The sequence below is a fragment of the Papio anubis genome, chromosome 2 (genome assembly GCF_008728515.1).
Source record: "Papio anubis isolate 15944 chromosome 2, Panubis1.0, whole genome shotgun sequence".
NCBI lineage: Eukaryota > Metazoa > Chordata > Mammalia > Primates > Cercopithecidae > Papio > Papio anubis.
In genome coordinates this window covers 53,091,869-53,118,549 of record NC_044977.1, presented here as the reverse complement: position 1 = coordinate 53,118,549, position 26,681 = coordinate 53,091,869, and the positions used below count along the sequence as shown (strand labels likewise).

The following is a 26,681-nucleotide window of genomic DNA, read 5'->3' as shown; positions in this document are numbered from 1 at the left end:
GTTACCAACTAGAAAACTTTACAGAAACCTAACCTTCACCTTACCTCTTTAAGAAAGTTTATGAATTTGATTACAAATGTTCTTCTAAATGCCATTATTTTCCCATCCTATACCTTGACAGGTCAGCCTATGACTGAAGAATACCCACCACCTACAGCTGGGTAGCAAACTCCTGGGTAATAAGTAACAGTGATATTTACCACTGACATTCTGGCATTCCAGAAATTCAATCTGTCTTCCCAACGCCTTATTTTAATGGTTTAAAAAAAAAATCATACTATTACTAGATGGCAGAACCTAACATGTGTTTGGCCAACCTATTTTCTTTAAAGCCATGCTGACAATGATTGTTAAAACTGCTCCCATGCTAGAATGCCCCTCAATTGTTTCGGTCTCAACACAAGGTCAATGGGGACTAGAGTAATGAAGAAATAAAGCAAAACTGAAACATTTTAATTTGGAGTCTACGAGACTATATTAACTTCTAGTCAATTAAATGGATGAGTGGTTTGCAGCCACTGACATTTATATTTCATGATTAGTTCTCCAGGCCCCTTATTCTCTCTGTGCCATTAACCTTTAGGGTGTAGCTCTTTGTCAGTCTCACTTCAATCATGCTTTCGAAGGATTACAGAATTAGCAATTCCAGTTTTTATGGCACAAGCTCTGTCAAATCAGAGAGACAGATGTGAGCTCATGTAACTGAGAGGCTTCCATCTGCTGGACTGAGAACTGAAGCCTAGAAAGGCTCCTGTATTTCCTTTCTTACGCTTCCTTGGGCTGTTCCAGCTTGGAATTACCCATTTACTTACACACTTGGTATTTGAGCAAGTATCTTAAATAGCTGAGGTATCAACCTTTCTTGTCAAAGGTGGATGGCTACTCACCATCCACCTTTTAGTTATGGATTCTTCCCATGGTGGTGACAGAGGAGAAAGTGATGTCACCTCATACATATCCAAATCCTGGCGTCCGCAGGAACCCACACCGAATCAAGTCCCCTCACTAAATTAACAGGTCATCCACTGTAATCACATCAAGGCTCTGTCAACTGGTTGGAAGGAACAGAAGGAAGAGCCTATTGAATGGAAGCAGCAAAGGATTCATTTTCAGCAGAGTTAAAATTAGGTGTTGTATACTAAAGAGAAATTAGTCATCCTTTGGTATATACACTCAGGGGATTGGTTCCAGGAATCCCACCGATGCCAAAATCCACACATACCCAAGTCTCAAAGTCCACTCACAGGAGAAGCTGGCCCTCTATACCCATGGGTTTCACATCCTGCAGTATTTTCTGTCTGCAAATGGTTGAAAAAAATCCTGAGTCGAAGTGGACCCTCGAAGTTCAGATGGTATTGTTCAAGAGTCAGCTGTATATTCTTTCTCTCAGGATTTTCTGTAAGTTGGGAATGCTGAAAATTTCTACAACTATCTAGGTGTAACTGTCTGCATGTGACAAATGTATTTCTGAAAATTAGATAGTAAATTAAGTCTGGTCATGATTTAAAGGCTCTATTGAGCTCCTATGTAAAGCAAAAGTGGTTCTCAGTTTAATTTCACCAATCTGTGGAAATTTTTTTTTTTGAGTCAGGATCTCTGTCACCTAGGTTGGAGTGCAGTGGTGCCATCATGATTCATTGCAGCCTCAACCTCCCAGGCTCAAGTGATCCTCCCGCCTCAGCCTCCTGAGTAGATGGGACTACAAGTGCCCTCCACCACGCTTGGTTAATTTTTTGTAGTTTTTGTAGAGATGGGGTTTCACCATGTTGCCCAGGATAGTCTCGAAGTCCTGGGCTCAAGTGATCCTCTCACCTCTGTCTCCCAAAGTGCTGGGATTACAGGCATGAGCCACGGCACCACGGCAAATTTTCCTTATTGTTTCTCATCCAGCCACTCCTATTTCACTGTCTAGTACAATGCTTTCCAAAGTGAGTTCCTGGATGACCTATGTCAGAATCACCTAAGAGACTTACTTAAAATGCATATTCCTGGGCCTGGCTCCAGTCCTAACAGAAAGTTGTCCAGGAACCCCCAAGATATGTAATTTTAGCATGCCCCAAGGAGGTGTCTCTTCTCATGCCTCTTCCACTTTTACAACTGATCAATACCAAGATCAGCCAATACCACATCAGACATTTCTAAGGACATGTCAGCAGTGACGTGGCACAAGGGAGAACTGATGACGTATCTCAGTGCTCACAACCACTCAGGAAATGCTTGATGAATGAGTTTCAGAAAGCAAGATTTAGGCTGTCCTGGTTACCTCCTGCCAACACTAACACATGAAACAGCTCAAGACCAGCTTTAGGAGGGCTCACCTCTATTTTCAAACAATGGCGTATTTCTCTAATTTTTTTTTTTGATGTTTGCCTTTTTAGAGATCAGGGACTTCATTAAGTGACCCTCCTGTGCCTCAGTTTCCCCATATAGAAAATAGCTATACTATCTGCTGCCTTCTATTCCTATAAGGCATACAGTCCTATACTTCCTATTTGTCTTTCGCCCAACAAAACAACTCATTCCCCAAAAGCTTTGAATTAGGCCTGCAAAGATAGTCCTTAACTACCAATCTATAAATTTCTCAAAGTATAGAAAAATGAGAGGGGCAAGGAAGGAAACAAAAAGAAACTTAGGCTTAACTGTACCAGCTAGTCTCAACTTGATCCGAAGGAACACTGCTAGCATTCTCTCAGCTAGCTTCTCACGATTACATTTAAAACCACCACAAAGCCACCATGATCACGCTCTGAGAGGCTGTCGCAGGTAAATAGAGGGATGGGGTAGGAATAGCTCAACATTACTGACAATGCTCTTTAGGGGATCTGAGGATCTGCCTTCTCAAACATCTCATTTCACTTCATCAGTATTTACAAAATGTTTGCAAAAGAAGAAATAAGGCAATGAACATGTCCAGAAAGAATCACATGCTAACTTCTAAAGGTTTTTCTCTCCAAAAATTCAGCAGTGCCCAGAGGCTTGTTCTTTTGTCCCAGATTGTTTTTCAAGGGCTACCTCATGACAGAATAGATCACTCATAATAACTACATGTTAGCATTTGTGTCACATAATTCATCTCTGGCAGTCCACTTCTTTTAAATCCTAAGAGTAGGCCTCCTAAATAGTATTGCTAGCATTTGGCATCTTATCTGACTCTGTGACAACAAAACTCTAGAACACGTAGTTTATAACTCATTATGGTTTCAGCTGAGTGACATTTGGTTCTAAAGTCTTTGGAAGTACAAGTTTGAAAATGCCAAATTTTATCTATATCCCTATCTATAGCTCCATCTGAAATCAGACAGATTACCAAACAGAAAATGTCACTCAGATTCTAAAAATGAACCATGCTACTGCTCCACACAGGTTACACCAGAGGGTTAGGACCATGACATTTTGCTGGGGTTCAAGTGCAAATCAACAAACAAAATGGCATGTTTTTCTCTTCCTTTTTCATAGCTTAAGATTCGTGAAGAAGGCATTGTAGTCTGTATAACTGCTCAAACCAACCTTTATCCAGGAGCTAGTACTGCTTCTTTAAAAACTTTTTTTTTGGTAAATAAAATGTGGTACAGCCATACAAGGAACTACTATTCAGCAATAAAAAGGAATGAAGTAACAAAAGACCAAATATTGTATTATTTCATTTATATGACATGCCCAGAATAAGCAGATCTATATAGAGAGACAGAAAGTAGATGTGTGGCTGCCAGGGACCAGGAGGACGGGGGGAATGGAGAGTGAAATGGGTCAAGGTTTCTTTTGGGAGTGATGAAAATGTTCTAAACTTCGATCATAGTGATAACTGTACAACTCTGTGAATATATTAAGTACCATTAAATTTTATACTTTAAATGAATGAATTACATGGTATATGAATTATATCTCAGCAAAGCTGTTAAAAATATTAACTTAAAAAAAGAAACTATCATCTTTTAAAAGCTATAGCAGAAACAGAGCCAACATTGGAGAGAGTAAATATGGTGGTTTTTCATCTTTCCAAGAATCTCAACGAGCCCTGGGCATTGCAAAAATTAGTCAACCAACTGTCACTACTGCAGTGGTAACCAAATACAGAAGCTGAATCAAATACGGAAAGGAAATTATTTTGAACTCAAAGACATAACCTTTCCAAAAAAATACACTGCACGCACATAAACAGACCACACAAAGTCAAAACAAAACAAGTACCTGTGTGGGTGGAAATGTATCCCAGTGCTACTCTTTTCTTCAAGTCTTTCATTCTCCTCTTGTTACTTCAAAGATAAGCCCTGGATGGGCAGGCACTAAGTTGTTTTGGTTTTTTCTCATGACACAAAAGATCTGGCAGAGCTGGAGATTGCATTACTTTTAAAGGCAGTAATATTTGAAGGTACCATGAATATGCCCTGAACAGTGCTCTGAACACATTGTGGTGGCTAAGAGCTATGGTTATCCCATCTCTTCAATGAGAATGGGGCATTCATTCTACAGAAAGCCCTTACAGACAAAATGGGTACCACATCATCCATAAAATGAAGTAAAGAACAGTTGGCTGAAACTTCCCAAACAGCCAGTTACTCCATGTGATATAAATGGGTTTGCAAAGCTGAACAAAGGAAGACAAAGACTAGGAAGGCAAAGCCAGTCTTCCTAGCATGATAACCAAAATTGTCTCAGCCTTTTAAGTAAGGGCTCTAGGATCTCAAATCACGCGCACGATACAGAGAAGTGCTAATGGTAGAGGGGATGCACAAGAGATGGTAGATGTCTTGCCCTCAAGGAATTTGTACTTTAGATGGGGTGGCTGGGGCAGGGGGGGCAGTGAAACTGGATTATTTATTTTTTGGCAAACATGCAAATGAGTGTTATCACTTAAAAGTAGTCATGCTAGAATGACTTGACCCTATTCCAAATAAAATTGCCACTGATCAAAAGGCATTTTCAAACTCCACTTGTGAAACTGGCTTCAGAATGACAGAGAAAAAAACTAGCTCTTCACTTTATAGGCATACTTATATAGAAGTGTGGCAAGGAGCAAGCACTGTGTTTGTTTTACACACACACACACACTCTCTCTCTCAGTTTTTTTTTTTCTCTTTCTCTATCTTGGTTTTTAAATTACTGGCCACTGTTTAGAAAACCATCAATGTGCCCGGGCGCAGTGGCTCACGCCTATAATCCCAGCACTCTGGGAGGCCGAGGCGGTTGGATCACCTAAGGTCAGGAATTCGAGACCAGCCTGGTCAACATGGTGAAACCCTGTCTCTACTAAAAAAACAAAAATTTGCTGGGCGTGGGTTAGCCAGGTGTGGTGGCAGGTGCCTGTAATCCCAGCTACCCAGGAGGCTGAGGGAGGTGAATCGCTTGAGCTTGACCCAGGAGGCAGAGGTTGCAGTGAGCTGAGATGGTGCCACCGCACTCCAGCCTGGGTGACAAGAGTGAAACTTCATCTCAAAAAAAAAAAAAAAAACACAAAAATCAATGTTCTGAGAATAGGATCATCATCACAGTATTAGGTTAAATGTGTAATTTTCCTAGGTAACTACTTTGAAGGCGGGCTTCAACACTTTACCTATTTAGATGTGTAGGTTGTTACATTTGTTTGCTTTTCATCAGTCACATTTACATTAAAGACAATAAAATACAAGGTGATATAACTGCCAAATGTATATTATAGACTATAAACTCAACAGAAATTCAAAAGAGGATGATATAAACGTATCACACATTGAAAGAAGACAAAGCATCTTGCTAGGCACTGACATTTTAAAAGGTTAAAGTACAAAAGTTACTTTAGATAGGAGGAATAAATTCTGCCATTCTAGTGCATAGGAGGATTACTATGGTTAACAGTAAAATATTGCATATTCTAAAATAGCTATATATGACAGTCTTTTGAAGGCCCTAACCACAAATAAATGATAAGGTAATGAATACAAGAACTACCCTGACTGAATCATTATACAGCATAAATATGTATTGAAACATTGAATTGGCCCAGTGCGGTGGCTCATGCCTGTAATCCCAGCACTTTGGGAGGCCGAGGTGGGTGGATCACCTGAGGTTGGGAGTTCAAGATCAGCCTAACCAAAATGGAGAAACCCTGTCTCTACTAAAAATACAAAATTAGCCGGGCATGGTGGTGCATGCCTGTGATCCCAGCTACTTGGGAGGCTGAGGCAGGAGAACTGCTTGAACCTGGGAGGCGGAGGTTGTAGTGAGCCGAGATCGTGCCATTGTACTCCAGCCTGAGCAACAAGATGAAACTCGGTCTCAAACAAAAAAAGAAAAGAAACATCAAATTCTACTCTAGAAATAGATACAGTGTGTCGACTAAAAAATAAATTTATCAAAAAAAGTTTAAATGTTTTCCCAAAAAAGAAAAGTCAATAAGCATTAAAAAATTAATCAATCTCGGCCGGGTGCGGTTGCTCACGCCTGTAATCCCAACACTTTGGGAGGCCAAGGCGGGCAGATTACGAGGTCAGGAGATCGAGACCATCCTGGCTAACACGGTGAAACCCCGTCTCTACTAAAAATACAAAAAATTAGCCGGGCGAGGTGCAGGCGCCTGTAGTCCCAGCCACTCGGGAGGCTGAGGCAGGAGAATGGCGCCAGATCGCGCCACTGCACTCCAGCCTGGGCCACAGGGCAAGACTCCGTCTCAAAAAAGAAAAAAAGAAATCAATCTCACCGCTAATAACTTTAAATTTAAATATGAGATACTACTTGGGACCAAACAATTGCCAAAGAGTTTGGGGAAAGTATGCTGATTAGCATGCAGTACAACAGGCACTTCTATAATCCGTTAAGACCTTTCAAATATAGGAAATACCCTTAATGACCAACTACAGAGAGGTGTTTGCATAAATGATGCCACAGCTTTAGGAATAATAAGCAGACATCAATGATTTTTTTGTAGAATTTCAAAACCACAGCCAATTTTCACAATACTGAACAAAATAAAATTCAGAATATAAAATTTTAAGCACACTATGATTTTGGTTGTGTTAAATTATATATACTTAGGACAAAAGACTGAAATCAATAGTGCAATATGGTTTTTTCTGGGGTGTGGCCAATCTTTTCCTATTCTTTATACATGTCTGTGTTTTTAAAATTTTCTACAATTCTCTATATTTCTTTGGTATTCAAAAAGAAAAGCAGACAGTAAGAAGAGACATTCTTCCCAAAACATGTAGATTTAAAAAAAAAAAGGGTTAAGGTGCAATTCCTGCCTATAAAATCTTCCAGGTAAAGTTTCATAAAACGAGGTTGGGCTACACCTTGAAAGATATATAGAATCCACATAGCTGGGGCGGGGCTTGGTGGTTCATGCCTGTAAACCCAGCACTTTGGGAGGCAGAGGTGGGTGGTTCACCTGAGATCAGGAGTTCAAGACCAGCCTGGCCAACACAGTGAAACTAAAAATACAAAAAATTAGCCGGGTGTGGTGGCACGCGCCTGTAATCCCACCTACTGGGGAGGCTGAGGTAGGAGAATCACTTGAACGTGGGAGGCAGAGGCGGAGGTTGCAGTAAGCTGAGATCGCTGCACTCTAGCCTGGGCTACAGAGCGAGACCCGTCTCAAAAAAAAAAAAAAAATCCACAAAGCTGGAAAGGAGTAGAAAGGGCATTCCAAATGGGAGAAAAACTAAAAGAATCTAAAGAGGGAATGGTTGGCAAACCAGAAGATAAATCAAATTGGAGCTAAGAGAGCTTAATCCTTGAGCTTTATTTTAACAGGCCAGTGGTTGGATGAATCACTACCAAATAAGAAATAAAGCAAAGCTACGCTAAGCTAAAGGAAAGTGTTCTCAAAAAAGAGTCTTCTGTGCCACGTTGGTGTTTTTTCACATCCCTCAATCTGGCTGCCTGCTGGTTTCCATGGCTTAGATTTACCCATTTGGAAAAACAACCCCTCCCCTGACAATACCAAAATCACTACCTCTGCCATGAAATCAGGCAAGAAATATACATACTCCAACCTCTAATTTAGACGATAAACTTGCCAAAAGTACGGAATATATCTTTTTTTCACATAGTACCAATCAACAGTGTCATGATAGGCATTCCCATAAGTAATGAATTACAAGTTAACAATGAGCAACACCTTAATACTGTCCATAAATCCCCACCAGAACTGAAACTTTAAAAGCTGGCAATATCAATTATTGGTAAAGATGTAGAGTTCCTGGCCAGGCGTGGTGGCTCATATCTGTAACCCCAGCACTTTGGGAGGCCGAGGCAGGTGGATCACCTGAAGTCAGGAGTTCGAGACCAGCCTGTCCAACATCGTGTGACCCCACCTCTACTAAAAATACAAAAAAATTAGCCGGGCATGGTGGCGGGCGCCTGTAATCCCAGCTACTGGGGAGGGTGAGAGAGGAGAATCACTTGAACCCAGGAGGCGGAGGTTGCAGTGAGCCGAGATCACACCACTACACTCCAGTCTGGGCAACAAGAGTGAAACTCCATCTCAAAAATAAAAAATAAATAAATAAAGATGTAGAGTTCCTGAAATGCTTATACACTGCTGGTAGAAGAGTAAGATGTTATAACCACTTTGGAAAACAGTTGTGCAGTTTCTTAAAAAGTTAAACATACCCAATAATCCAGCAATTCTACTCCTAAGTATTTACCCAAAAGAAATGACCACATACGTCTACAAAAAGCTTGCATAAAAATATTCAGAGACTATACAATGAAGTGTACATCTTAAAATGGTTAAAATAATACGTTTTATGTTATATATATACTTGACCACAATAAAAAATTCTGAGCAACTTCATTCATTACAGTTCAAAACCGGAAACTTAAAACATCATCCATCAAGTTTAGAAGAGATAAGCAAATTGTGGTATACTCGTAAGACGACAATGCCAAAGAACAAACTACTCCAGCAGCATGCATGAATCTCAGAAACAGTATGTTCGGCACAAGAAGCTGGATCCAAATTACTTTATATGACGTTCAAGACCAGGCCAACCTAATCTATGACTACAGAAGCCAAAACATTGGTTCTCTTTGGGGGATGTGCGTAACGACTGGTAAGGAAGCTCGAGGAGACTCAGGGGTGATAAGAATGTTCTCCCTCTTGATCTGGGTAGTCAGCCCAAATCAAAAAGATTGTTAACAACAAATACAGAATAATGGAGGCCACAGTTTAGACAGCCTAAGGCCAACCACTCATAACCAAAACTTAAGTCATCCTGATTTCCCCAAACACTAAACCTAAATATAAAAGAAACACAAATCTGAGTTTTTGTCCTTATCAGCAGATAAGGACAAAAATAAGGTTTGATAAGGATCAAACCCATCAGCTAACAACAAATCAGCTTGAACAGCTGTCTGACTTCAGGATATATACATAACAGCCATTCACAAAAAAAGGTCAAATCATTCCTCCTTTATGCTCTAAACTGTACTGTAACTGCTGTAAAACTGAGACTGTGACATTTTTGGGTTTGAGGTCTCCCAGTCCATGAACTCTCCTCTTGTACGTATGGGAAACACTTAAAAATCTAACTTGATCTAATTTTATGTTTGACAAAACATAGGGGAAAAAAATTCATGAAGCTATACCCTTAGGAGTTCATCATAATTAATTATGCCTCAACAAAAATAAAGGAAGAAAGAAAACAGAACAGGTGGAAAACCCCAGTCCATTATCCCAGTTAAGCCCAAGGTTTGCATTTTATCTAGCCCTCGCTAAGTACTCCACTATCATGAGGTCAGAGCTCACAATCAGAAATCCCCCTTGGAGTGCTGTACTGTCTGTCCTATTCAGGGCAGCATTAGGTCTGACCGGTTTATTTTCAGAACATACAACTAATCCATCAATTTCCTAAGCCTTTTAAAATTCACTGAACTTGGCCAGGCGCAGTGGCTCACACCTGTCATCCCAGCACTTTGGGCAGGCAGATTGCCTGAGGTCGGAGTTCAAGACCAGTCCAGACAACACAGTGAAACCCCATCTTACTAAAAATACAAAAATCAGCCGTATGTGGTGGCACACACCTGTAGTCCTAGCTACTTCGGAGGCTGAGGCAGGAGAATGGCTTGAACCCAGGAGGCGGAGGTTGCAATGAGCCGAGATCGTGCCACTGCACTCCAGCCTGGGTGACAGAGCAACACTCTGTCTCAAAAATAAATAAATAAAAATAAAATTCACTGAATTTAAAAATTTTGCATATATTTCATTCCTATTAAGACCCAAGACGAACCATTTAATCTTTCTTTTTAAAAAAGGCTAATAATACTTCAATAAATGCTAGTTCCCAGTATAGTGACAGATACAATGGAGTGAGGCAGTCCGACTCTCCGGCCATAGTTAACAGACCAAGGAAAAAAAAATCCCACACTCCTAAGATTCCAAAGAAATTTTCTACAGGTTTCCTTAATGTACTTTAAAATCCTTCACAAGACCATGGGGAAAATAAATCATCCTTTCAAATTTATACTCTGAAGTTTGAAAATAAAAGCAGTTCCTTTTCGTGTTTGGATATAGTCACTCTGAACAGTAAATCAGCTAACAGACATCAACCTGGCATAAGACTCTTCATAACCTGTAATTATCTTCTTTATTTACCTGTTGCTCATCTGTCTCCCCTGCTGAAACATACACTCCATAAAGTCAGGGATCTTGCTGTCTGTTTTGCTAGCAGCCATATCCTCAGCATATAAAACAGTTCCTGGCACATAATGGGCATTAAATATTTTCCCATCAGTGATCAGTTCATTTAGCAGACTGTCCAAAGTCAAGTAACCAGAAAGCAAGACAAACAAGGGCAGCTCTCTGTAATCAAGCAGCCCACTTCAAAAGTTTTCCTACAGAAGCTAAGTCCTAAAGATTTTTTCTTTCTCTCTTCCCCTCTTATTAATATTCCTCCTTTTTCCAGCTATCCTTCCTGCCTCTAAGAACAGTATTCTAAGAATTAAGAAACTCACTTGTAGCACCAAGTAGCTGAGTATCCTTGGGCTAGTCACACAATTGCAATGTTTATCTTTAGTGAAAAGACACTGGAGTAGATTCATTCATAAGGAGACAACACTTGCCTGGTGTGAAGAACGAGGAGTTGCAAGACAAAATCCTAGCCCTCCCAGAAATTAGAGTAAGCCAGAGGAGGGAGGTAACACAGCAAGATAAATTCCATGGCAGAAATATGCCAGCATGCCATGAAAATACAAATACCTAATCCCTCCAAGAAGGTAGAGGAGGGCTGGGAGCGGTGGCTCGTGCCTGTAATCCCAGCACTTTGGGAGGCCAGGGCGGGCAGATCACGAGGTCAAGAGATCGAGACCATCCTGGCCAACACGGTGAAACCCCATCTCTGCTAAAAATACAAAAAATTAGCTGGGCGTGGTGGCAAGCACCTGTAGTCCCAGCAACTCAGGAGGCTGAGGCAGGAGAATCACTTGAACCTGGGAGGCAGAGGTTGCAGTGAGCCGAGATCACACCACTGCACTCCAGCCTGGTAACGGAGCAAGACACTGCCTCAAAAAAAAAAAAAGAAGAAGAAGAAAAGAAGGCAGAGGAGAGGAGGGTCACTTTCCAGAAGAAGCCCTTGCCCTTGAGGGACTAACAGAAGCCACGAGAAAGGAGCAGGGAGATTTCAGATAGAGGCAGAAAGGCTTACTCGCAGGAAGCAGTTTCACGTTATGTGGACTACAGGGTGTGAGGGAACATGGAAAGTAAGGCTGAAGAGGTAAGCAATGATATTCTGGTAGTATTACAGATGCAAGCCTAGAAGGAGATGAGATTAGAGGCAGAGAGCAGTTTAGAGATTATTTTAGCAATTAAGAGGAAAACTAACGGAGACCTAGTAAGAGAGGAGTTCCTAGGACCTCTTCAACCTATTCTACCCTTTGCCCCTAGGTGACCATGTTCACTCAAAGCTTCAAGTATTCTCTATCCAATATCTCCAGCAGCAGCCTCTCCTGAGCTCTAGAACCAGATACCCAACTTTCTAATATTTCTCTCTTCTTCGAAATCTCAAAGAGCCTTCAAACTCAACACAGCCGAAGCTAAGCCTATGATCTCACCCCAGAACCTAGTCCTCTTCCTGTGTTTCCTGTCTCTGCAGATGGCAGCACCACCCATCCGCTTGTACAAGCTGGAAACCTGGGAGGCACCCTTAGTGTCTCCTATGTCCTCTCCCTCATCCGCTGTTCAATCCATCACCAAGCCCTGCCAGGCTCCTCCCTAAGGATCTCATACATCTATCCACTGCTCTCCTCTGTGGCCACCGCCAGAATTTGGCTTGCCCCTATCTCTTGCCTAAGCCAGTGCAACAGATTCACATCCTCTCCTATTACTGTTTCATCTCTTATTCCCTTCCAGTCCATTCTCAAACTGCGACAAAAGTTTGTTTTTAGTGCTCATCAGCCTGCATCACCCTTTTATGCCCGCCTACTCACCCCCAGGAGCTCCATCAAGCCCCTGTTGATTGGCGTTGCTCACCATATGCTGTGTTGCCCAGGCCAGAGTGCGGTGGGGTCATCTCGGCTCACTGCAACCTCCGCCTCCCGGGGTTCAAGTGCCTTAGCCTCCCGAGCATCTGGGATTACAGTCGCGCACCAGCATGCTCGACTAATTTTTATATTTTTAGTAGAGGCGGGGTTTCACCACATTGGCCAGGCTAGTCTCAAACTCCTGAGCTCAGCAATCTGCCTGCCTCAGTCTCCCAAAGTGCTGGGATTACAGGCATGAGCAACCACCTCTGGCCAGGACTCAGTATTTGAGCAAAGGGAGGCAAGAATTAAGAATCTGGAAAAAGTCGGTACTGCATGGCATAAAGAGATTAAGGTAAAGACTAAAAAAGATTGAACTTGCCACTAGGATATCATTTAGTGACCGTGTCTGAAACAAATTCAAATGAGTTGTCGGAGCAGAAATTAGAGGACAGCAGATTAAGAAGGAAAGGGCAGAAAGGGAGCAGAGGTGAGCTGGCCTTCTTCCAATAACGTGGATGGCAAAGACCATACAGTCTAATGGCTGGAACAAACACAAGATTTAGGGAAGGGTTTGTTTTTGTTTTAAAGTTGGGAGAGACTTGTATAGGAGCACATGATGAAGAGAAAGAAGCAGGAGAGGAAGAGGAGGGTATCAGAACAGAAAGAGATCTGTGAGCACCAAGAGAACAAACTGCCTTCATTGCCCCTGAAGGAAGGAACATGAATGGTGATGAATTCAGAAGAGCTTCCAGGCAGGGAAGCAACATGTGGTTCTTTTAGTTTCTCCTTAAAGGAGATGTAGCGCGGATTCTTCCACCTCTACAAGAAGGTCCTCTCCTACTCACTCTCTCTTTATTGGACAAAATATAGAACCAAATACTATATGTACTGTATCAAACACCAAGAGCGCAATGCTTGATGTCCACTGTGAGTTCTGGAACTTTACCTTGTCCCCTACCAGTATCAGCCCTCTTTTATTGGTACAAAGCCTCTAATAGAAAAAAGCCTCCCAGCCTGGTCTCCAGAAACTGGTGGTAACTGCTCAGAATTTTGAATTCAGCAGAGCTGTGCTAGAAAACTGCACATAAGGTTTATACTGAGAATGACAGCTATTTTCCATTCCCTTTACCCTCTACTCAGTAGAACTTAAAGCCTGGCACAGCTGCTATTACATATTCCTTAAAAAGTGAAGCAGATCATTCTCATGGGTGATTTTAAGCATTAGCAAAGAGGTCATAACTTTTCAGCAGGAAAATAAAACAAAGGTTCTTTCTGGGGTCAGCCAATAGCTTATCGGTGGCTCATAAGAAAAACAATAGTTTAAAAAGACTTGCCTAGTAAGAATGGAAGAAAATGGGAAAATAAAAAAAAAAACAAAACGGCTGACATTAAACTAAAATTTTACATTAATCTCTTGTCACTTTAATAGTAGTGTGCCACATAATGGAAGATGCATTTATTTTCAAAGGGGAAAATGTCCAGAAACTTGCACTCATCACTCTGTTAACTGTTATCAGGGAAGAAGTATAGAGTCTTCCAGCTGGATTATGGGTAGTGTAAACAATTTTGCTAAATTGCTTGGCAGAGCACATCTGCATCAAACCATTAAAGTCTGGAATTCACTCTATTAAAATCAAATCATTAGCCAGGAAGAATTAACAGTCAACTATTTTCATGCAAAACAGATATAAAATAAAAATCAAGAGCAATACATGAGTAATTCTTTTTCATTCACAATTTTAGATGGTGCATAATGCAGAGTATTGTTTCAGAAACGTGCTGCTCTGTAACAGCCATCTCTATACAATATAGGGTACTGTTTGGATACTGGAGCAATTTAAGCTTTTTCTATGTATCCAAAAGTCCCTGGATTAAGATCCAAAGAAACCTGGCTCAGCAACAAAGTTGACTTGTAACACGTCTCAGCCTTTAAGCAAATTGCTTATTAATGCAGAAAGAAAGTCGCTGTTCAGACCCTAAGTAAGCTATCTATCTCCAGAAGTGTCCCCCATGTTGCATTCTCCAAAACTGTGCAGAATTTTCTCCCAATTTTCCATTACACCATGGATGATGGGAGGGCTTCAACAGGTGGTGAAGAATATGAACAAAATACTAACTGAAAAAAAAAAAGTTCTTCCCAAAGTATCACCAACTCTGTTTAATAAACAGTGGAGCTGCAGATGAATGAGAAGGGAGGCTGGGACATTTATTATCTGTATATAATGTCTGTATATCCCACAGCTAAGAGTTCTCACACTCCAAGAGATACTGGCTTCACATGGAAAAAAAAAAAACTCTCAGGGTGTGTGTACTACTTTAAAAGATCTCACAAAAAAAGATACAAAAGAAGGCATACAGGAATCCCATTATACAGGGTTAAAAAAAAAAAAAAAGCTAGAATTTGTTTAGAATTATACACATGGTAGTAAAGGTATATAGAAAAGCAAGGTACAATTGTGGTGATCTCTTGGGGTTGGGAGGGATCTGATCAAAAGATAATACCTGGAAGGGGCAATTTATTATTTCTTGACCTGGCCATAGTCACCCGGTTGTTCATTTCTCTAAAAACAGAAAACACGTCTTTATGCACTTTTCTGTATGTATATTTCATTATAAAACATGATGAGAGATCGATCCCTAATACATTCCTTAGTAGAGTATAGGCATTCCATAAATGTTTAATAACAGAATGGATTTGGGATAACAAAATGGTACTAGTACTAAGTTTTCTGTAATCACTTGCTAAATAGATTTCAGTTTGTCATGTTTACAGACTTTGCAAACAAAAGAGTGAAATGTTAAGAGTTTGGAAAGACCCTATGCATAGCAACACATTAAAGAGGACTTTTAATAGGTTTTCTATTTTATTTAGAGTAAATAAACATTCTTTCAACTAGTCATGATTTACATTGATAGGATTAAAACATGTTCTATACATACCTTGAAATTAAAACAATCTACAGAATTAAAAAAAAAACAATGCAAAAAAAGGCAAGACAGCAAAGCAACGTGACAAAAATAATTCCTTCGAACTTACAGAACATGTAACATTCAGAAAGGAAAAAAGAGAGCAAATGAAGCAAGCAATATCATTTTCAGGCCCTGCTTTTAAAAATAAGCAGTCATGGTTAGGATTTTGTTGAGAAGTCAGGGGGTGGAAAATGACACATGAGTTCATTAAAAAATAAAAGATGGAGAGAAACCTGTTTTGGACTACAACTGTGCTGCAGAGTAAGTCTTAAAAAATAGTTGCCATGAGCTTAAATGTGCAATAATAAATACCACTAAATAGAAACCGCCACTGAATAAACGTCAGATACTCTGAGATGACAAAGATCACCAGAAACATTCCCTGGTCCAACTGTTTTTATATATTTGTGTACATGCATAAGTGCTAAATCTGGATCTAATTTCTTCCTGAAAAAATCCAGTTTTCTGCAACATCCTCACAGGGAGAACTAAACTATACTGAGAAGTTTGGAATCTCCTCACTTGCCAAGGAGCATTGCTTTCTATCTTTACCGCATGTTTTAAAAAATCTTCACAGCAACACATTCAGGCACCCTAGGAATACCAGGCCACGCAGACAATAGGGAAGGAAGGAAGGAGGGAGGAAGACAAACCTGGCCTCCAGAAGGAGCCAAGTGTAGGCTCCAAGAGAGAAACAGCCAAGTACAATAATCTTTCAAGAAGGGGGTTGAGAAACAAGGGTGGGAGCTGGAAGGAAGGAGGGTATAATCACCTTACTTCACAAACTGTAATTAGGAGAAAGACACCAGCCACGCCAGCTCTCTCGCAGAGCTCCTGGGCTCACCTGGGCATGTTTTACTACTCAAGCTCCTCCTAGTTTCTTTCTCTCTGTCTCCCTCTTCCTCCCTAGCCCCCACCCACCCCCACTGCCTACCCTTTCCTGCAAGTAAAAAGCTAAAGTAAAATGATTTTCCACAGCAAAACAGTTACAGATGTTCTACCTCAGAACACATCCCAGATCAAGAGCTCGTCACTTGATATGCAGGGCTGGGGACCAGGAGAGGGTATGAAATGGCCCTGTGCTGTGGCCTTTTCACCTACCCAAGCCTCCTAAGTTTCCTGATGCCTGAGCTCATTAGACAAAGAACAATGAAGCCAGGACTCCATTCAACCACTGGTGGTTAGACTGGCGGAAAACAAAAGATCACAGGGTCTCCCTGAACTCAGCAACTCTCCAATGTGCCTCTTCCCTTCCATTCCAGAAAATTAATTTAAAAGTTGCCTGTGATGAAACAAGGAGTAACTGTGTCTAAAACAATGAACCGTTCTAAAACGTGAAGTTGGAATAATTCGCTCTTAAGCTTTGAGAGGATCACAGATGCAATGTATTCCTACTTTCTCCCAATATAAATCACGCTATTAAATTAAAAGGAGAGAATTCTTCCACCAAATTACACACTAATGGCTCTTAACCCATAATTAAAGTATCGCTACCAGCAGTGTAAAGCCCCAGCCAGCCAGGGCACGTTTGGCAAGCCCAGGTCTCAGCCCCAGGGATGATGTCAGTGCAGCAACAGCCATCTTGAGGAAAGCCCGTAGTCTAACCTGTCCCTATCCCTGTCCCTGCTCCCTGGGGACTGGCTCTGGGGCTGGCATCCACGGAGGCCTCCTCCTCTGCACAGGCAGACAAAAGGAAAGCAAGACCAGTGCCAGAGCAGCACAAAGAGCACCTTCCAGCGAGGCTGATCACTCAGAGGTGTCTCACCTACCCTTTCCCCAACATCACAACAGCCTGGGAATTTGGACCAGCAACTGGCTTCAGAGCAAGGAGAAGCGGGAGAGGCTCGACTGTGCACTGTAATCCAGGGTGTTATCCCCGTGTTAGGCCGTGAGGGCACCCAGGACAGGGCATGACCCTAACATCACGGAGCTAATGAGGAGATAAGACATGAAATAAGCCGGGCGCAGTGGCTCACGCCTGTAATCCTAGCACTTTGGGAGGCCAAGGCGGGCAGATCACCTGAGGTCAGGAGTTTGAGACCAGCCTGGCCAACATGGTGAAACCCCGTCTCTACTAAAAATACAAAAATTATCTGGTCATGGTGCAGGGCACCTGTAATCCCAGCTACTAGGGAGGCTGAGGCAGGAGAATCACTAGAACCTGGGAGGCAGAGGTTGCAGTGAGTGGAGATGGCGCCACTGCACTCTAGTCTGGGCAACAGAGCAAGACTCTGTCTCAAAAAAAAAAGACATGAAATAATTCTGGAGAGGCAGTACGGCATAGGAGATTCATAGAAGAGTCAAAACTCAATTCAATCCTGCCACAAACTTTCTAAATAAACTAAATAAACTTTCTGAAAAAGAGTTTACCTCTCTGAGCCTCACTTTCCTTGGTGAAAACAAGGCAAAGGTATTAGATGATGTCTGAGGCCCTGGATAGCTCTGCAATAATTAATTAGAGAATACAAGGCAGTATATAATCAAGTGTTAAATTATACAGTAGCAACTACAGCTGCCATTGAGAGATTGCGCTGATTTTTTTTGAGTCAGTCTTCATTCTCAGCCACTTCCTGAGAGCCCACTCAGACCCTGTGCTAGGATTCAGGGATGCAACGGTCACCAAGAGAGAATGCTTTGCCTTCATGAGGCTTTCGCCAGTTCAGCAAGGTGTTCTCAGGTGTTCAGAGGAGGGGGAAAAAATGAGGGCTGGGGTTGGCCTATGACCTTTTCATGGAGACAGAGGCAAAACTGGGCTTCAAGTGGGTATCATTTGGGCATTCAGTGGGGTGATGAATGATGCAGTGGTTAATTGCTGAGTATGGTAGTAATAAGCCATGAGGTTCTGAACACATTAGCACAAGCACAGTTCTGCTAATCTGCTCATCATTAATGAAGGTAATTAGTTAGCTCCCAGAAGTTAGCCAGACTTCGATCCTTCCGGCCCTCTGCCTAACTTCTCCTTCTCCCACCCGAAACCTGCTAATTGTGGTTACTTTTTCCCTTTATTCTCTTTTCAATTATTCTTGCAGACAACTATGGTGGAGGGCAGGAGCCAGGAAGCAGTTACCAAGGAGGGAGTCCACATCTAAGCAATATGGAGTCAGTCAGGAAGGCAGACCTTGTATGCTTTATTGGTAAACAGCTAAAAAGATCTATTTGCGTATTAAGTCACAAGAGAGATTTAAGAAAGATGGCACAGGCTGAGGGCAGTGGCTCACGCCTGTAATTCCAGCACTTTGGGAGGCTGAGGTGGGCGGATCACCTGAGGTCAGGAGTTCGAAACCAGCCTGGCCAACATGGTGAAACCCATCTCTACTAAAAATACAAAAATGGGCCGGGCGTGGTGGCAGGCACCTGTAATCCCAGCTACTCAGGAGGCTGAGGCAGAGGTTGCAGTGAGCTGAGATGGCGCCATTGCACTCCAGCTTGGGGGACAAAAGTAAGACTTCGTCTCAAAAAAAAAAAAAACCCCAGACACATGGTTTAGTTTTGAGTAGAGCTGTGTCTCATACAACTAAGGAACATGGTATAATTTAGCTGGTAAGAATAATTAACCATCCGCATCTTAATTTTTAAAACTAAAATGTCAAAAAATTAATTTGTCCCTTATTCTTAAGGGGCATGAAACTTGACTGTGCCCTAAATGAAATCAAATGTTGCCTACCAACAGTACATTCCATTTTCCAAACAACTTCCCTGGAATGCTGGGGAGCTGATACGTTTAAAACGAATATTCTCCAAGTCCAAGTGTTGGATTTAAAAGAACCATAATCTTTCCAACGTTTCTTACGAAAAAATCCCCTGTATGATTTATGCCCATCTTCAAAACACCCTCTGGAGTTCAGACCAGATGTGTGCAGTGTTTACACTGAGAAAACCACTAGGACATCAACAATTCACTATAAACACCACTCAAATTTTGCTGTGCTTTCCTTCATTTCCTCTGTATTTATTCTGGTGTTAAAATAATGTTAACTCTCATAATAAGGAAAATAGGAGCAGATGTTTAAACCAAACAGACTTTAGTCCATTATCCCATATAGCTACTCAACTTTCAAAATCAAAGTTTCTTCCTCCCAAATACCGAGGGAGAAGAGAAGAGAAGAGAAGAGAAGAGAAGAGAAGAGAAGAGAAGAGAAGAGAAGAGAAGAGAAGAGAGAAGAGAAGAGAAGAAGAGCAGAGCACTCTAGTTTCCTGTGTGTTGCCTGCTACACAACAACTCGTCCTGGGCTGGCTGTCCATAAGCTGGTCCTCACCAATCGGAGACAGGAAAAATTAATCTGGTATCTGGTATCAATTTCCCTACAATCTTATATTTCTCTCTTAGGCCATTATGTTTTGTTTTTAAAATATCATATTACTTGTTGGCAAAGACAATACAACAGAAATTGCCTCAAAAGTTTCTTTCTTGTTGGGGGAAGTGGGGGATGGTTAAAAAAAAACAACAAAAACAAAACCCTGACTGCAATGTGTGAATGTCACAGGAAACAAGCCCAGCAATGGCTGCTTATGGCTTTCTAAAGTCGTCTACCTTTTTAAAGTGAGTTCAGAAGCAAGATGTTACTTAATACATCAGATGCAAAGAAAGCAATTCACCAAAATTCTCATAGCAAGAACTAGTAGGAGTAAAGAAAAACAAATACCCTTTTTAAGAAACGTTAAATATGAGATCCTTATCCATAGAGTTTTAAAAAACAACACGAATGAGGGGTTTTTTTTTCCTTGAAGGGGAAAAATATTCTTGAAAGGGTAAGTTTTCAACTGATTAGGAAACAGGCCTGAAGTTTTTAGACTAAAAATTACAAGTGAATTACCCTCCCAAGTTTTGTAACTGTTTTCTTTTTCAAGAGAAATGTCCCGTGTATCATTGGAGAAAAAATGGAAACTGCTTCTGCTGAATGAGAAAGAGAAGAGTCCCGGATGTGTGTGTGGTTACAACAAAAAATACACTTCCTGCCAGGCCGAACTCCCCCGGAGATGCCTCTCGGCAGCAGACCCAGGCCATTGCCACTTTTTCAAATCGCACGTAGAGGATGTTCCAACCGCTTAAGAAATAGATTTTTCTCTTACTGCTACCAGAGACAGCTTGAAATACAAGACAGTGGGGGAAGCACCTCGCGGGCAGTAGGAGGTAATAAATTAGAATTGAGCGCGGCTTTCTCTTTTTCAGGGCAGGCTGGGGGTCGGGGTGTTGTGTAATCGCTCCCACAGGGAGCAGAGCGCGAGGAACACCCCCCAATGTCAGCGCTCCCCGGGCTGCACAGGAAGCGCCAGCGAGACAAAGAGCCGGCCTGTGCTCGCTGACACGGTGCCCTTCCAGCCCCACGCGGGAGAGCGACATTCTCCGCTGTTTGGGACACTCACTCGCGAGCACAGAAACTCGCTGTAACTTTGGCTCCCCCTCCGTGAGCTGCAGGGCGCTGTGGCCCACAACGGGGTACAGTAGACGGTGCAATCCTTACCAGCCCCTCCCCCAAACAGAGGCTCAACTTTTACCGGCGTCCTACAAGTCCTTCCCCTAAAGACAACATTAACGGAAATCAAAAAGACATACATTTTAAAGAGTTAAAAATGTAAGGCGCGAGTACGTTGCAAGCATAAAACAAACTTTGAAGGGTTTCTACTTCACCGCCTCCCCGTCCAGCCCCCCCACCGCCCCCCGCAGCCTGAGATTCGAACACACTCGGTGCCGAACCGAATCTAAGAAACGCCGGCCTTTCAAGCGCCCTACAGCCCCGAGAAGGACAGCAAGGCTTAGAAGGCAGGCACCCAGCACACTGAGGAGGAGTGGCCGGGACGAGCAACGGGCAGTAATTCTACAGCTGGACATCTACCTTCATAGCACAGAATGCCGATATTGTTGTTCATCTTGTCCAAGTACTGATAGTTCAACAGGTCCATCTTCATAAATAGCATTTATTGGGCTAGCAAAGAAAACCAGCTCTTTGCTTTCGCCCCCAAAAGAGTTAAGTTTCAAAAATGAATTGTTGCTGAGTAGCTCCTGGCTCTTCAACTTCACAAAGGCAGAGGCCCAGCCTCAGACTATCAAAACAAAGTATGCAAAAGTTAAAAAAAAAAAAAAAACCCAGGCACAAAAAATCGAGCTCACACGAAACCCTTCAAGGGCTTACTGGTAGACGGTGTATGTACTGTATCCCCGATCGAGTATGAAAAGAGCGTTTCAGAAGTCCTTACAAGTCCTTCCTGGAAATGGAAAAGAGTGAAAAAGAGAAACGCGCAGCCCGTTTCATAGGACAAAGCGGCGCCGGCCCCGCTCACAGCCCGCTGCAAGCCGGCAGCGCTGACATGCGGGCTATGCTTGGCATGACTCCTATGCGGCCGCTTCCTCTTCCCGCAGGAGGCCGAGCATGCTCACTGCGCCGCACGGCAGAGGCAGGGAGGGCTTCTGCACAGGATCAGCCTCTCAATGTAGCAAGTGTTGGAAAGAAAGAGAAAGGGGAGGGGGAGAGACTCTAGAGACGGGGCCTTGGCAGAGTGGCTCTTGACAGGAAGCAGCCCGGCCGCTGCAAAACCGTAGGAGGAAAAAAGAAAACCCAGGAAGTTTCTTTTTCAGGAGCTGAGTACAAAGTAAAAAATTCATCATGGAAGCAAACTTCCATGGAATGCAACTTTCGTGAAATTTCACGTTGGAGCTTCAGAAACCCGAAGTGCTAGTGATGCATAAGCCATATATATACAGTTTGTTTCTTTTAAAGATTGTTTTATAATGTCCATTTACACTCTAGCTGGATATTTAAATTTCTTATGTTAACGTTACATATAACTTTTTCCATAATCCCCATAACAACTGAGATGGACGGGGCAGGGAGGGTATCACCCTTTCACAGCAGAGGAAACTGAGGTTCAGATGGATTAAATGACTGGCCCACAGCCCCCAAAATAGTTGACAGAACTACTTTTAAAGTGTTTTTTTCCTCCTAATGTTATAACTTTATTTAAAAAAAAAAAAAAACGAGGGGGCTGGGTGCAGTGGTTCACACCTGTAATCCCAGTCGAAGCAGGCAGATCACTTGAGGTCAGGAGTTCGAGACCAGCCTGGCCAGCATGGTGAAACCCCGTCTCTGCTAAAAATACAAAAATTAGCCTGGCGTAGTAGTGCGCACCTGTAATCCCAGCTACTCAGGAGGCTGAGGTGGGAGAATTGTTTGAACCTGGGAGGAGGAGGATGCAGTGAGCCAAGATCGTGCCACGGCACTCCAGCCTGGGCAACGGTGTGAGACAAGGAGGGGAGAAGAGGTGGAAGAGTGTTTAAGCAAATAAGGCTATAATATCAGAAATTGAAAATGTACTTCAAATTATAGAAGGAAAGGGTAAAATTATTTTCATTTGGCATGTATGACACCCACCTGTGTATAAGAAGCTAGTGGCATGCAGCTGTACTATTTGCTATTGTTAGGACTCGGGGCTTAAACTTTCATTACCCAGTGCCTAGCACAACCAAGTTTAGGTGCCCAGAAACTGTTTACTTAATGAGTGAACCACTGAATGTTCAGTTTTCAGCACATGAAGAATATGTTAACAAAATAGAAAAAAAAAAACTCTAAACGTTTGAATGAATATTCTAAAAATATATTTTCAATATTCTAAAATAATATTTGAATAAATAATTTGAAGGAGTTATATGTTAAAAATCCAGCAATAGTTGCATTGGATTTATTAGGCGTACTCATGGCAAGGTGTTCTAATGAAATCCTACTTGGGAGTCCAGATGCGGTGGCTCATGCCTGTAATCCCAGCACTTTGGGAGGCTCAGACAGGCAGATCGCTTGAGGTCAGGAGTTTGAGAACAGCCTGGCCAACATGGTGAAACCCTGTCTCTACTAAAAATACAAAAATTAGCCGGGCGTAGTGACATATGCCTGTAATTCCAGCTACTCGGGAGGCTGAGGCAGGAGAATTGTTTGAACCAGGGAGGCAGAGGCTGCAGTGAGCCAAGATTGTGCCACTGCACTCCAGCCTGGGTGACAGAACAAGACTCTGTCTCAAAAAAAAAAAAAAAAAACTTACTTGGAAATTCGTATGACATCCAAATACTGTTGCCGTCATTGCTCCAACAGTAATCACTGGGGTGACATCAGGGAAGTAAGTAAAAGGGGAATCAAGATTTCACAAGCTTTCATTTATAAGAATATTTATTGATGCTATATTACATGTAATATGCTATAGTGAAAGATATGTATCCTATCAATTGTAATTAAAATACTTAATGGTATTTGGTGGGGAGGGTTTAAGAAAACTTAAAACTCATAACATCCAGTATACACAAGATCATTGCACTGAAAACAAACAATATCAGGTATCAGATTTAAATTCAACTGATAGTTTTGGAGTACTCTTACTGTGCTATGTTTTTACATAAATTCTCAATCAGAAAACTTTATCCATCATTAGAATATCCCACATGGGAGAGAGGTGACTGCACATTAGAACCAGGGGGGAGCTTTTAAAAATCTTGATGCTGAGGTTGCAACCCAAACTCATCTGAGGGGGTGGGAACCAGCAGCATTAGCTTCTAAAGTCCCAGGTGATTCCAATATGCAGTCAAGGTTGAGAACCATTGCTTTCATCTGGGAAGGAAAAAAAAAACAAAACCCTGCCTTAAGATATTTTGTTTTATTCACTTATTTTGACATGAAGAGGTTTTTTTTTTTTTTAAATAGTGATTTAAGCACATGATTCAAACAATACCATTGTAGAAAATGAATCAAATATTTGGTAACTTCCCTTTAGTGACTCAGCATCATTTACAATAGCAGTTCTCAGGCTCCGGGTGGCAACCATTTTCATGGACACTGTCTCACAGCTCTACCTTGACTGTTGTAATATTCCCAGCCAACAGCCACCACGTCTTTCCCGCTGATCCGGGAGGCTAGCACAGTGCTACCCAAGTGTGATCCAGAGGGATTCGAGCACGAGGTGTTCCTAGTCCCCAAAAGCTAGATACAGAAACTAAGAATGAACATTTAAAACTTCTATAGCAATTTGACAGACTAATTTTGTCTCTCTAATCTTAATATTAAAGCAATTAGAGGGCTGTAGTTTTCAGTTATTTTCTAATTATTGCATTACATTTTATAAACTATCAGTCTGCAACAAAGTCTTGGGGGAAAATAAAACAAACCTGGTTTCACAGAGAAGCTTGTGCTCCAGAGGGGCCAGCTACAATAGCCAGCCTCTGCAGGCTGGGAGCGCCTCCTGGACCGACTCTAGGCCTTTCCATCCCAGCCCCTGACAACTTTCACTTTAGTTTCAAGCACACTGGATGACCTGCAGTTAGTTATTCCACAAATCACATCAGTTCGCTTCTCAGTGTGCAAGACGTCTCTTCTTTCCCAGCCTGTCTACTCAGCAAACATCCTCTCTTCCTTGAGACTTGTCAGAAAGCCCCTCCTGTCCTGTGAAACCTCCCTGGGACCCTGTCCTACCATCTCCTCACACGCTACTCCAAGCTATCCTTTTACAGGATAAGTAGTCCTTATCCAAAATACCTGGACCATAAGTGTTTTGGATTTCGGACCTTCTTGGTTTTTGGAATATTTGCATTATACTTACCAGTTGAGCATCTCTAATCAGACTTTTAAAGTCTGAAATCTGAAATTCTCCAATATGAGCATTTCACTTGAATGTTGTATCAGCACTCAAAACTGTTCGGATTTTGGAGCATTTTTCATTTCAGATTTTTGGATTAGGATGCTCAACCCGCACCTTATATGTGCTTCGTTCCTAGCCAGGTCTAGACCTTCGGAGCAAGGACTATGCCTTCCTCACCTTTTCAAGGTCAGTCTGGCAGAAGCCTGGCACGTGGTAGGCCATCAATAAATACCAGCTGAATAAAATCAAACATCTAAAAGGCAGATTCTTCATTTCCCCATCGCTACTTCCAGCACACACTGGATTATCTTACTCGACGTCATTAGGTGGCTGTCAACATCTCTTGGAGACCACAGGTCATTGCCTTTAAGAAACACCATGTAGATTCTGATTGTACTTCAGGGTACAATCAACTCATCCATTAAAAAAAAAAAAAAAAAAACCCAAATACTAAAAAATATCAATCCTTCTCAGATTCATTCATAGGCTAATATATTTATAATTAAAGTACCAACAGGATAGTTTTGTAGGGAATTGGAAATATGGGTCTAAATTTTATCCACACACACAAATGAGATGGGAAAAGCTATTTCTTTTTTTAAGAATGAATACGTTTGATCTACCAAATATTTAAAACATGAAAGCAAAGAACATTTTTGGAGCGTTACTGGGTACAGACTAGGTAGGACCATACAGATACTGTGTATATAGGAATCAGAAATCCAGGCCAATGGGGAAGAAATGGATTACAAAACAAGCATTACTGAGAAAAGAACCCAAATAGCACTTTGCCTTATACTGTACATCGAAATAAATCCCAAATGTTTTAAAGATGATTTAGATGCTTTTAAAGTAAGGTTTTTGCTGCAAAACCTTATAAAACTATAAGGATATGTTCACACTATCTGATGTGGAATAGGAAAACATTTGCTAAGCCAGAAATAAAATTTTTAATCAAAGACAGAAGCCACCAAGGAAATTGTAGAATTTGATTTAGTACACAGATTTTATGCTTTTATACATCTAAAAACACCAAAACCAAGTACAGGCAAAAACACAAAACAGAAGAATATATTTGTATCATATGTTACAGTGAAGGATAAATGTTCTTGGTATATAAAGAACATTTAAAAATAGAGCAAAGGAAAAAAATTGAAAAACCACTTGATCTGAATAAACATTTTTTGAGTAAAGAGCATGAGAAACAAATGGCCAACACATTTTTGAAAAACTATTCAACCTTACTAATAAAGAAATATAAATTTTAAGAAATTAAGTGATTTTCCACCTACCAATTTAACAAAAAGACTTTTTCAATCTTATTTCTTGCTGGGGCAACAGGATGCCGTTGGAAGCTTTGCTCACTGCTAATGCAGCATGAACACATAACGCCTGCCTATAAAGCAGGCTGACACACACTGGACTGTTTCATGAAAAATGTCCACGCCTTTGTCCTTGCATTGGACTCCACTTATAGAATTCTGTCTTAAGAAAATAGTAAGATTTGAAGAGTTTCATAAAGATGCTTATCATACTGCTATGAGTAAAATGAAAACCTGAAAACCTAAAGTCCAAAAATAATAGGATGCATTAAAACTGTGGCTTATCGATGACGGAATATTAGGCGGCCATTACAACACCTTCAATAATCTATAATGACATGA

General features: G+C 41.6%; 1 protein-coding gene across 4 annotated transcripts in view; it reads right to left on the bottom strand.

The window, feature by feature from the left end:
- Positions 1–26,681, bottom strand: part of VGLL4 (vestigial like family member 4) — a 158,511-nt gene that overhangs the window by 63,816 nt on the left and 68,014 nt on the right. Inside the window, exons 1-2 of one of the 4 annotated variants that reach the window (XM_021933163.2) lie at positions 21,537–22,282; positions 21,240–21,447 (exon numbers count right to left, since the gene is read on the bottom strand). The exons of the other annotated variants lie outside the window; for them this stretch is intronic. Coding sequence (XP_021788855.1) covers positions 21,240–21,321 — 82 coding nt within the window. The 5' untranslated portion in view covers positions 21,322–21,447; positions 21,537–22,282. Of the gene's footprint in view, positions 1–21,239; positions 21,448–21,536; positions 22,283–26,681 lie in introns of those variants that run through there. 4 annotated transcript variants of the gene reach the window in all.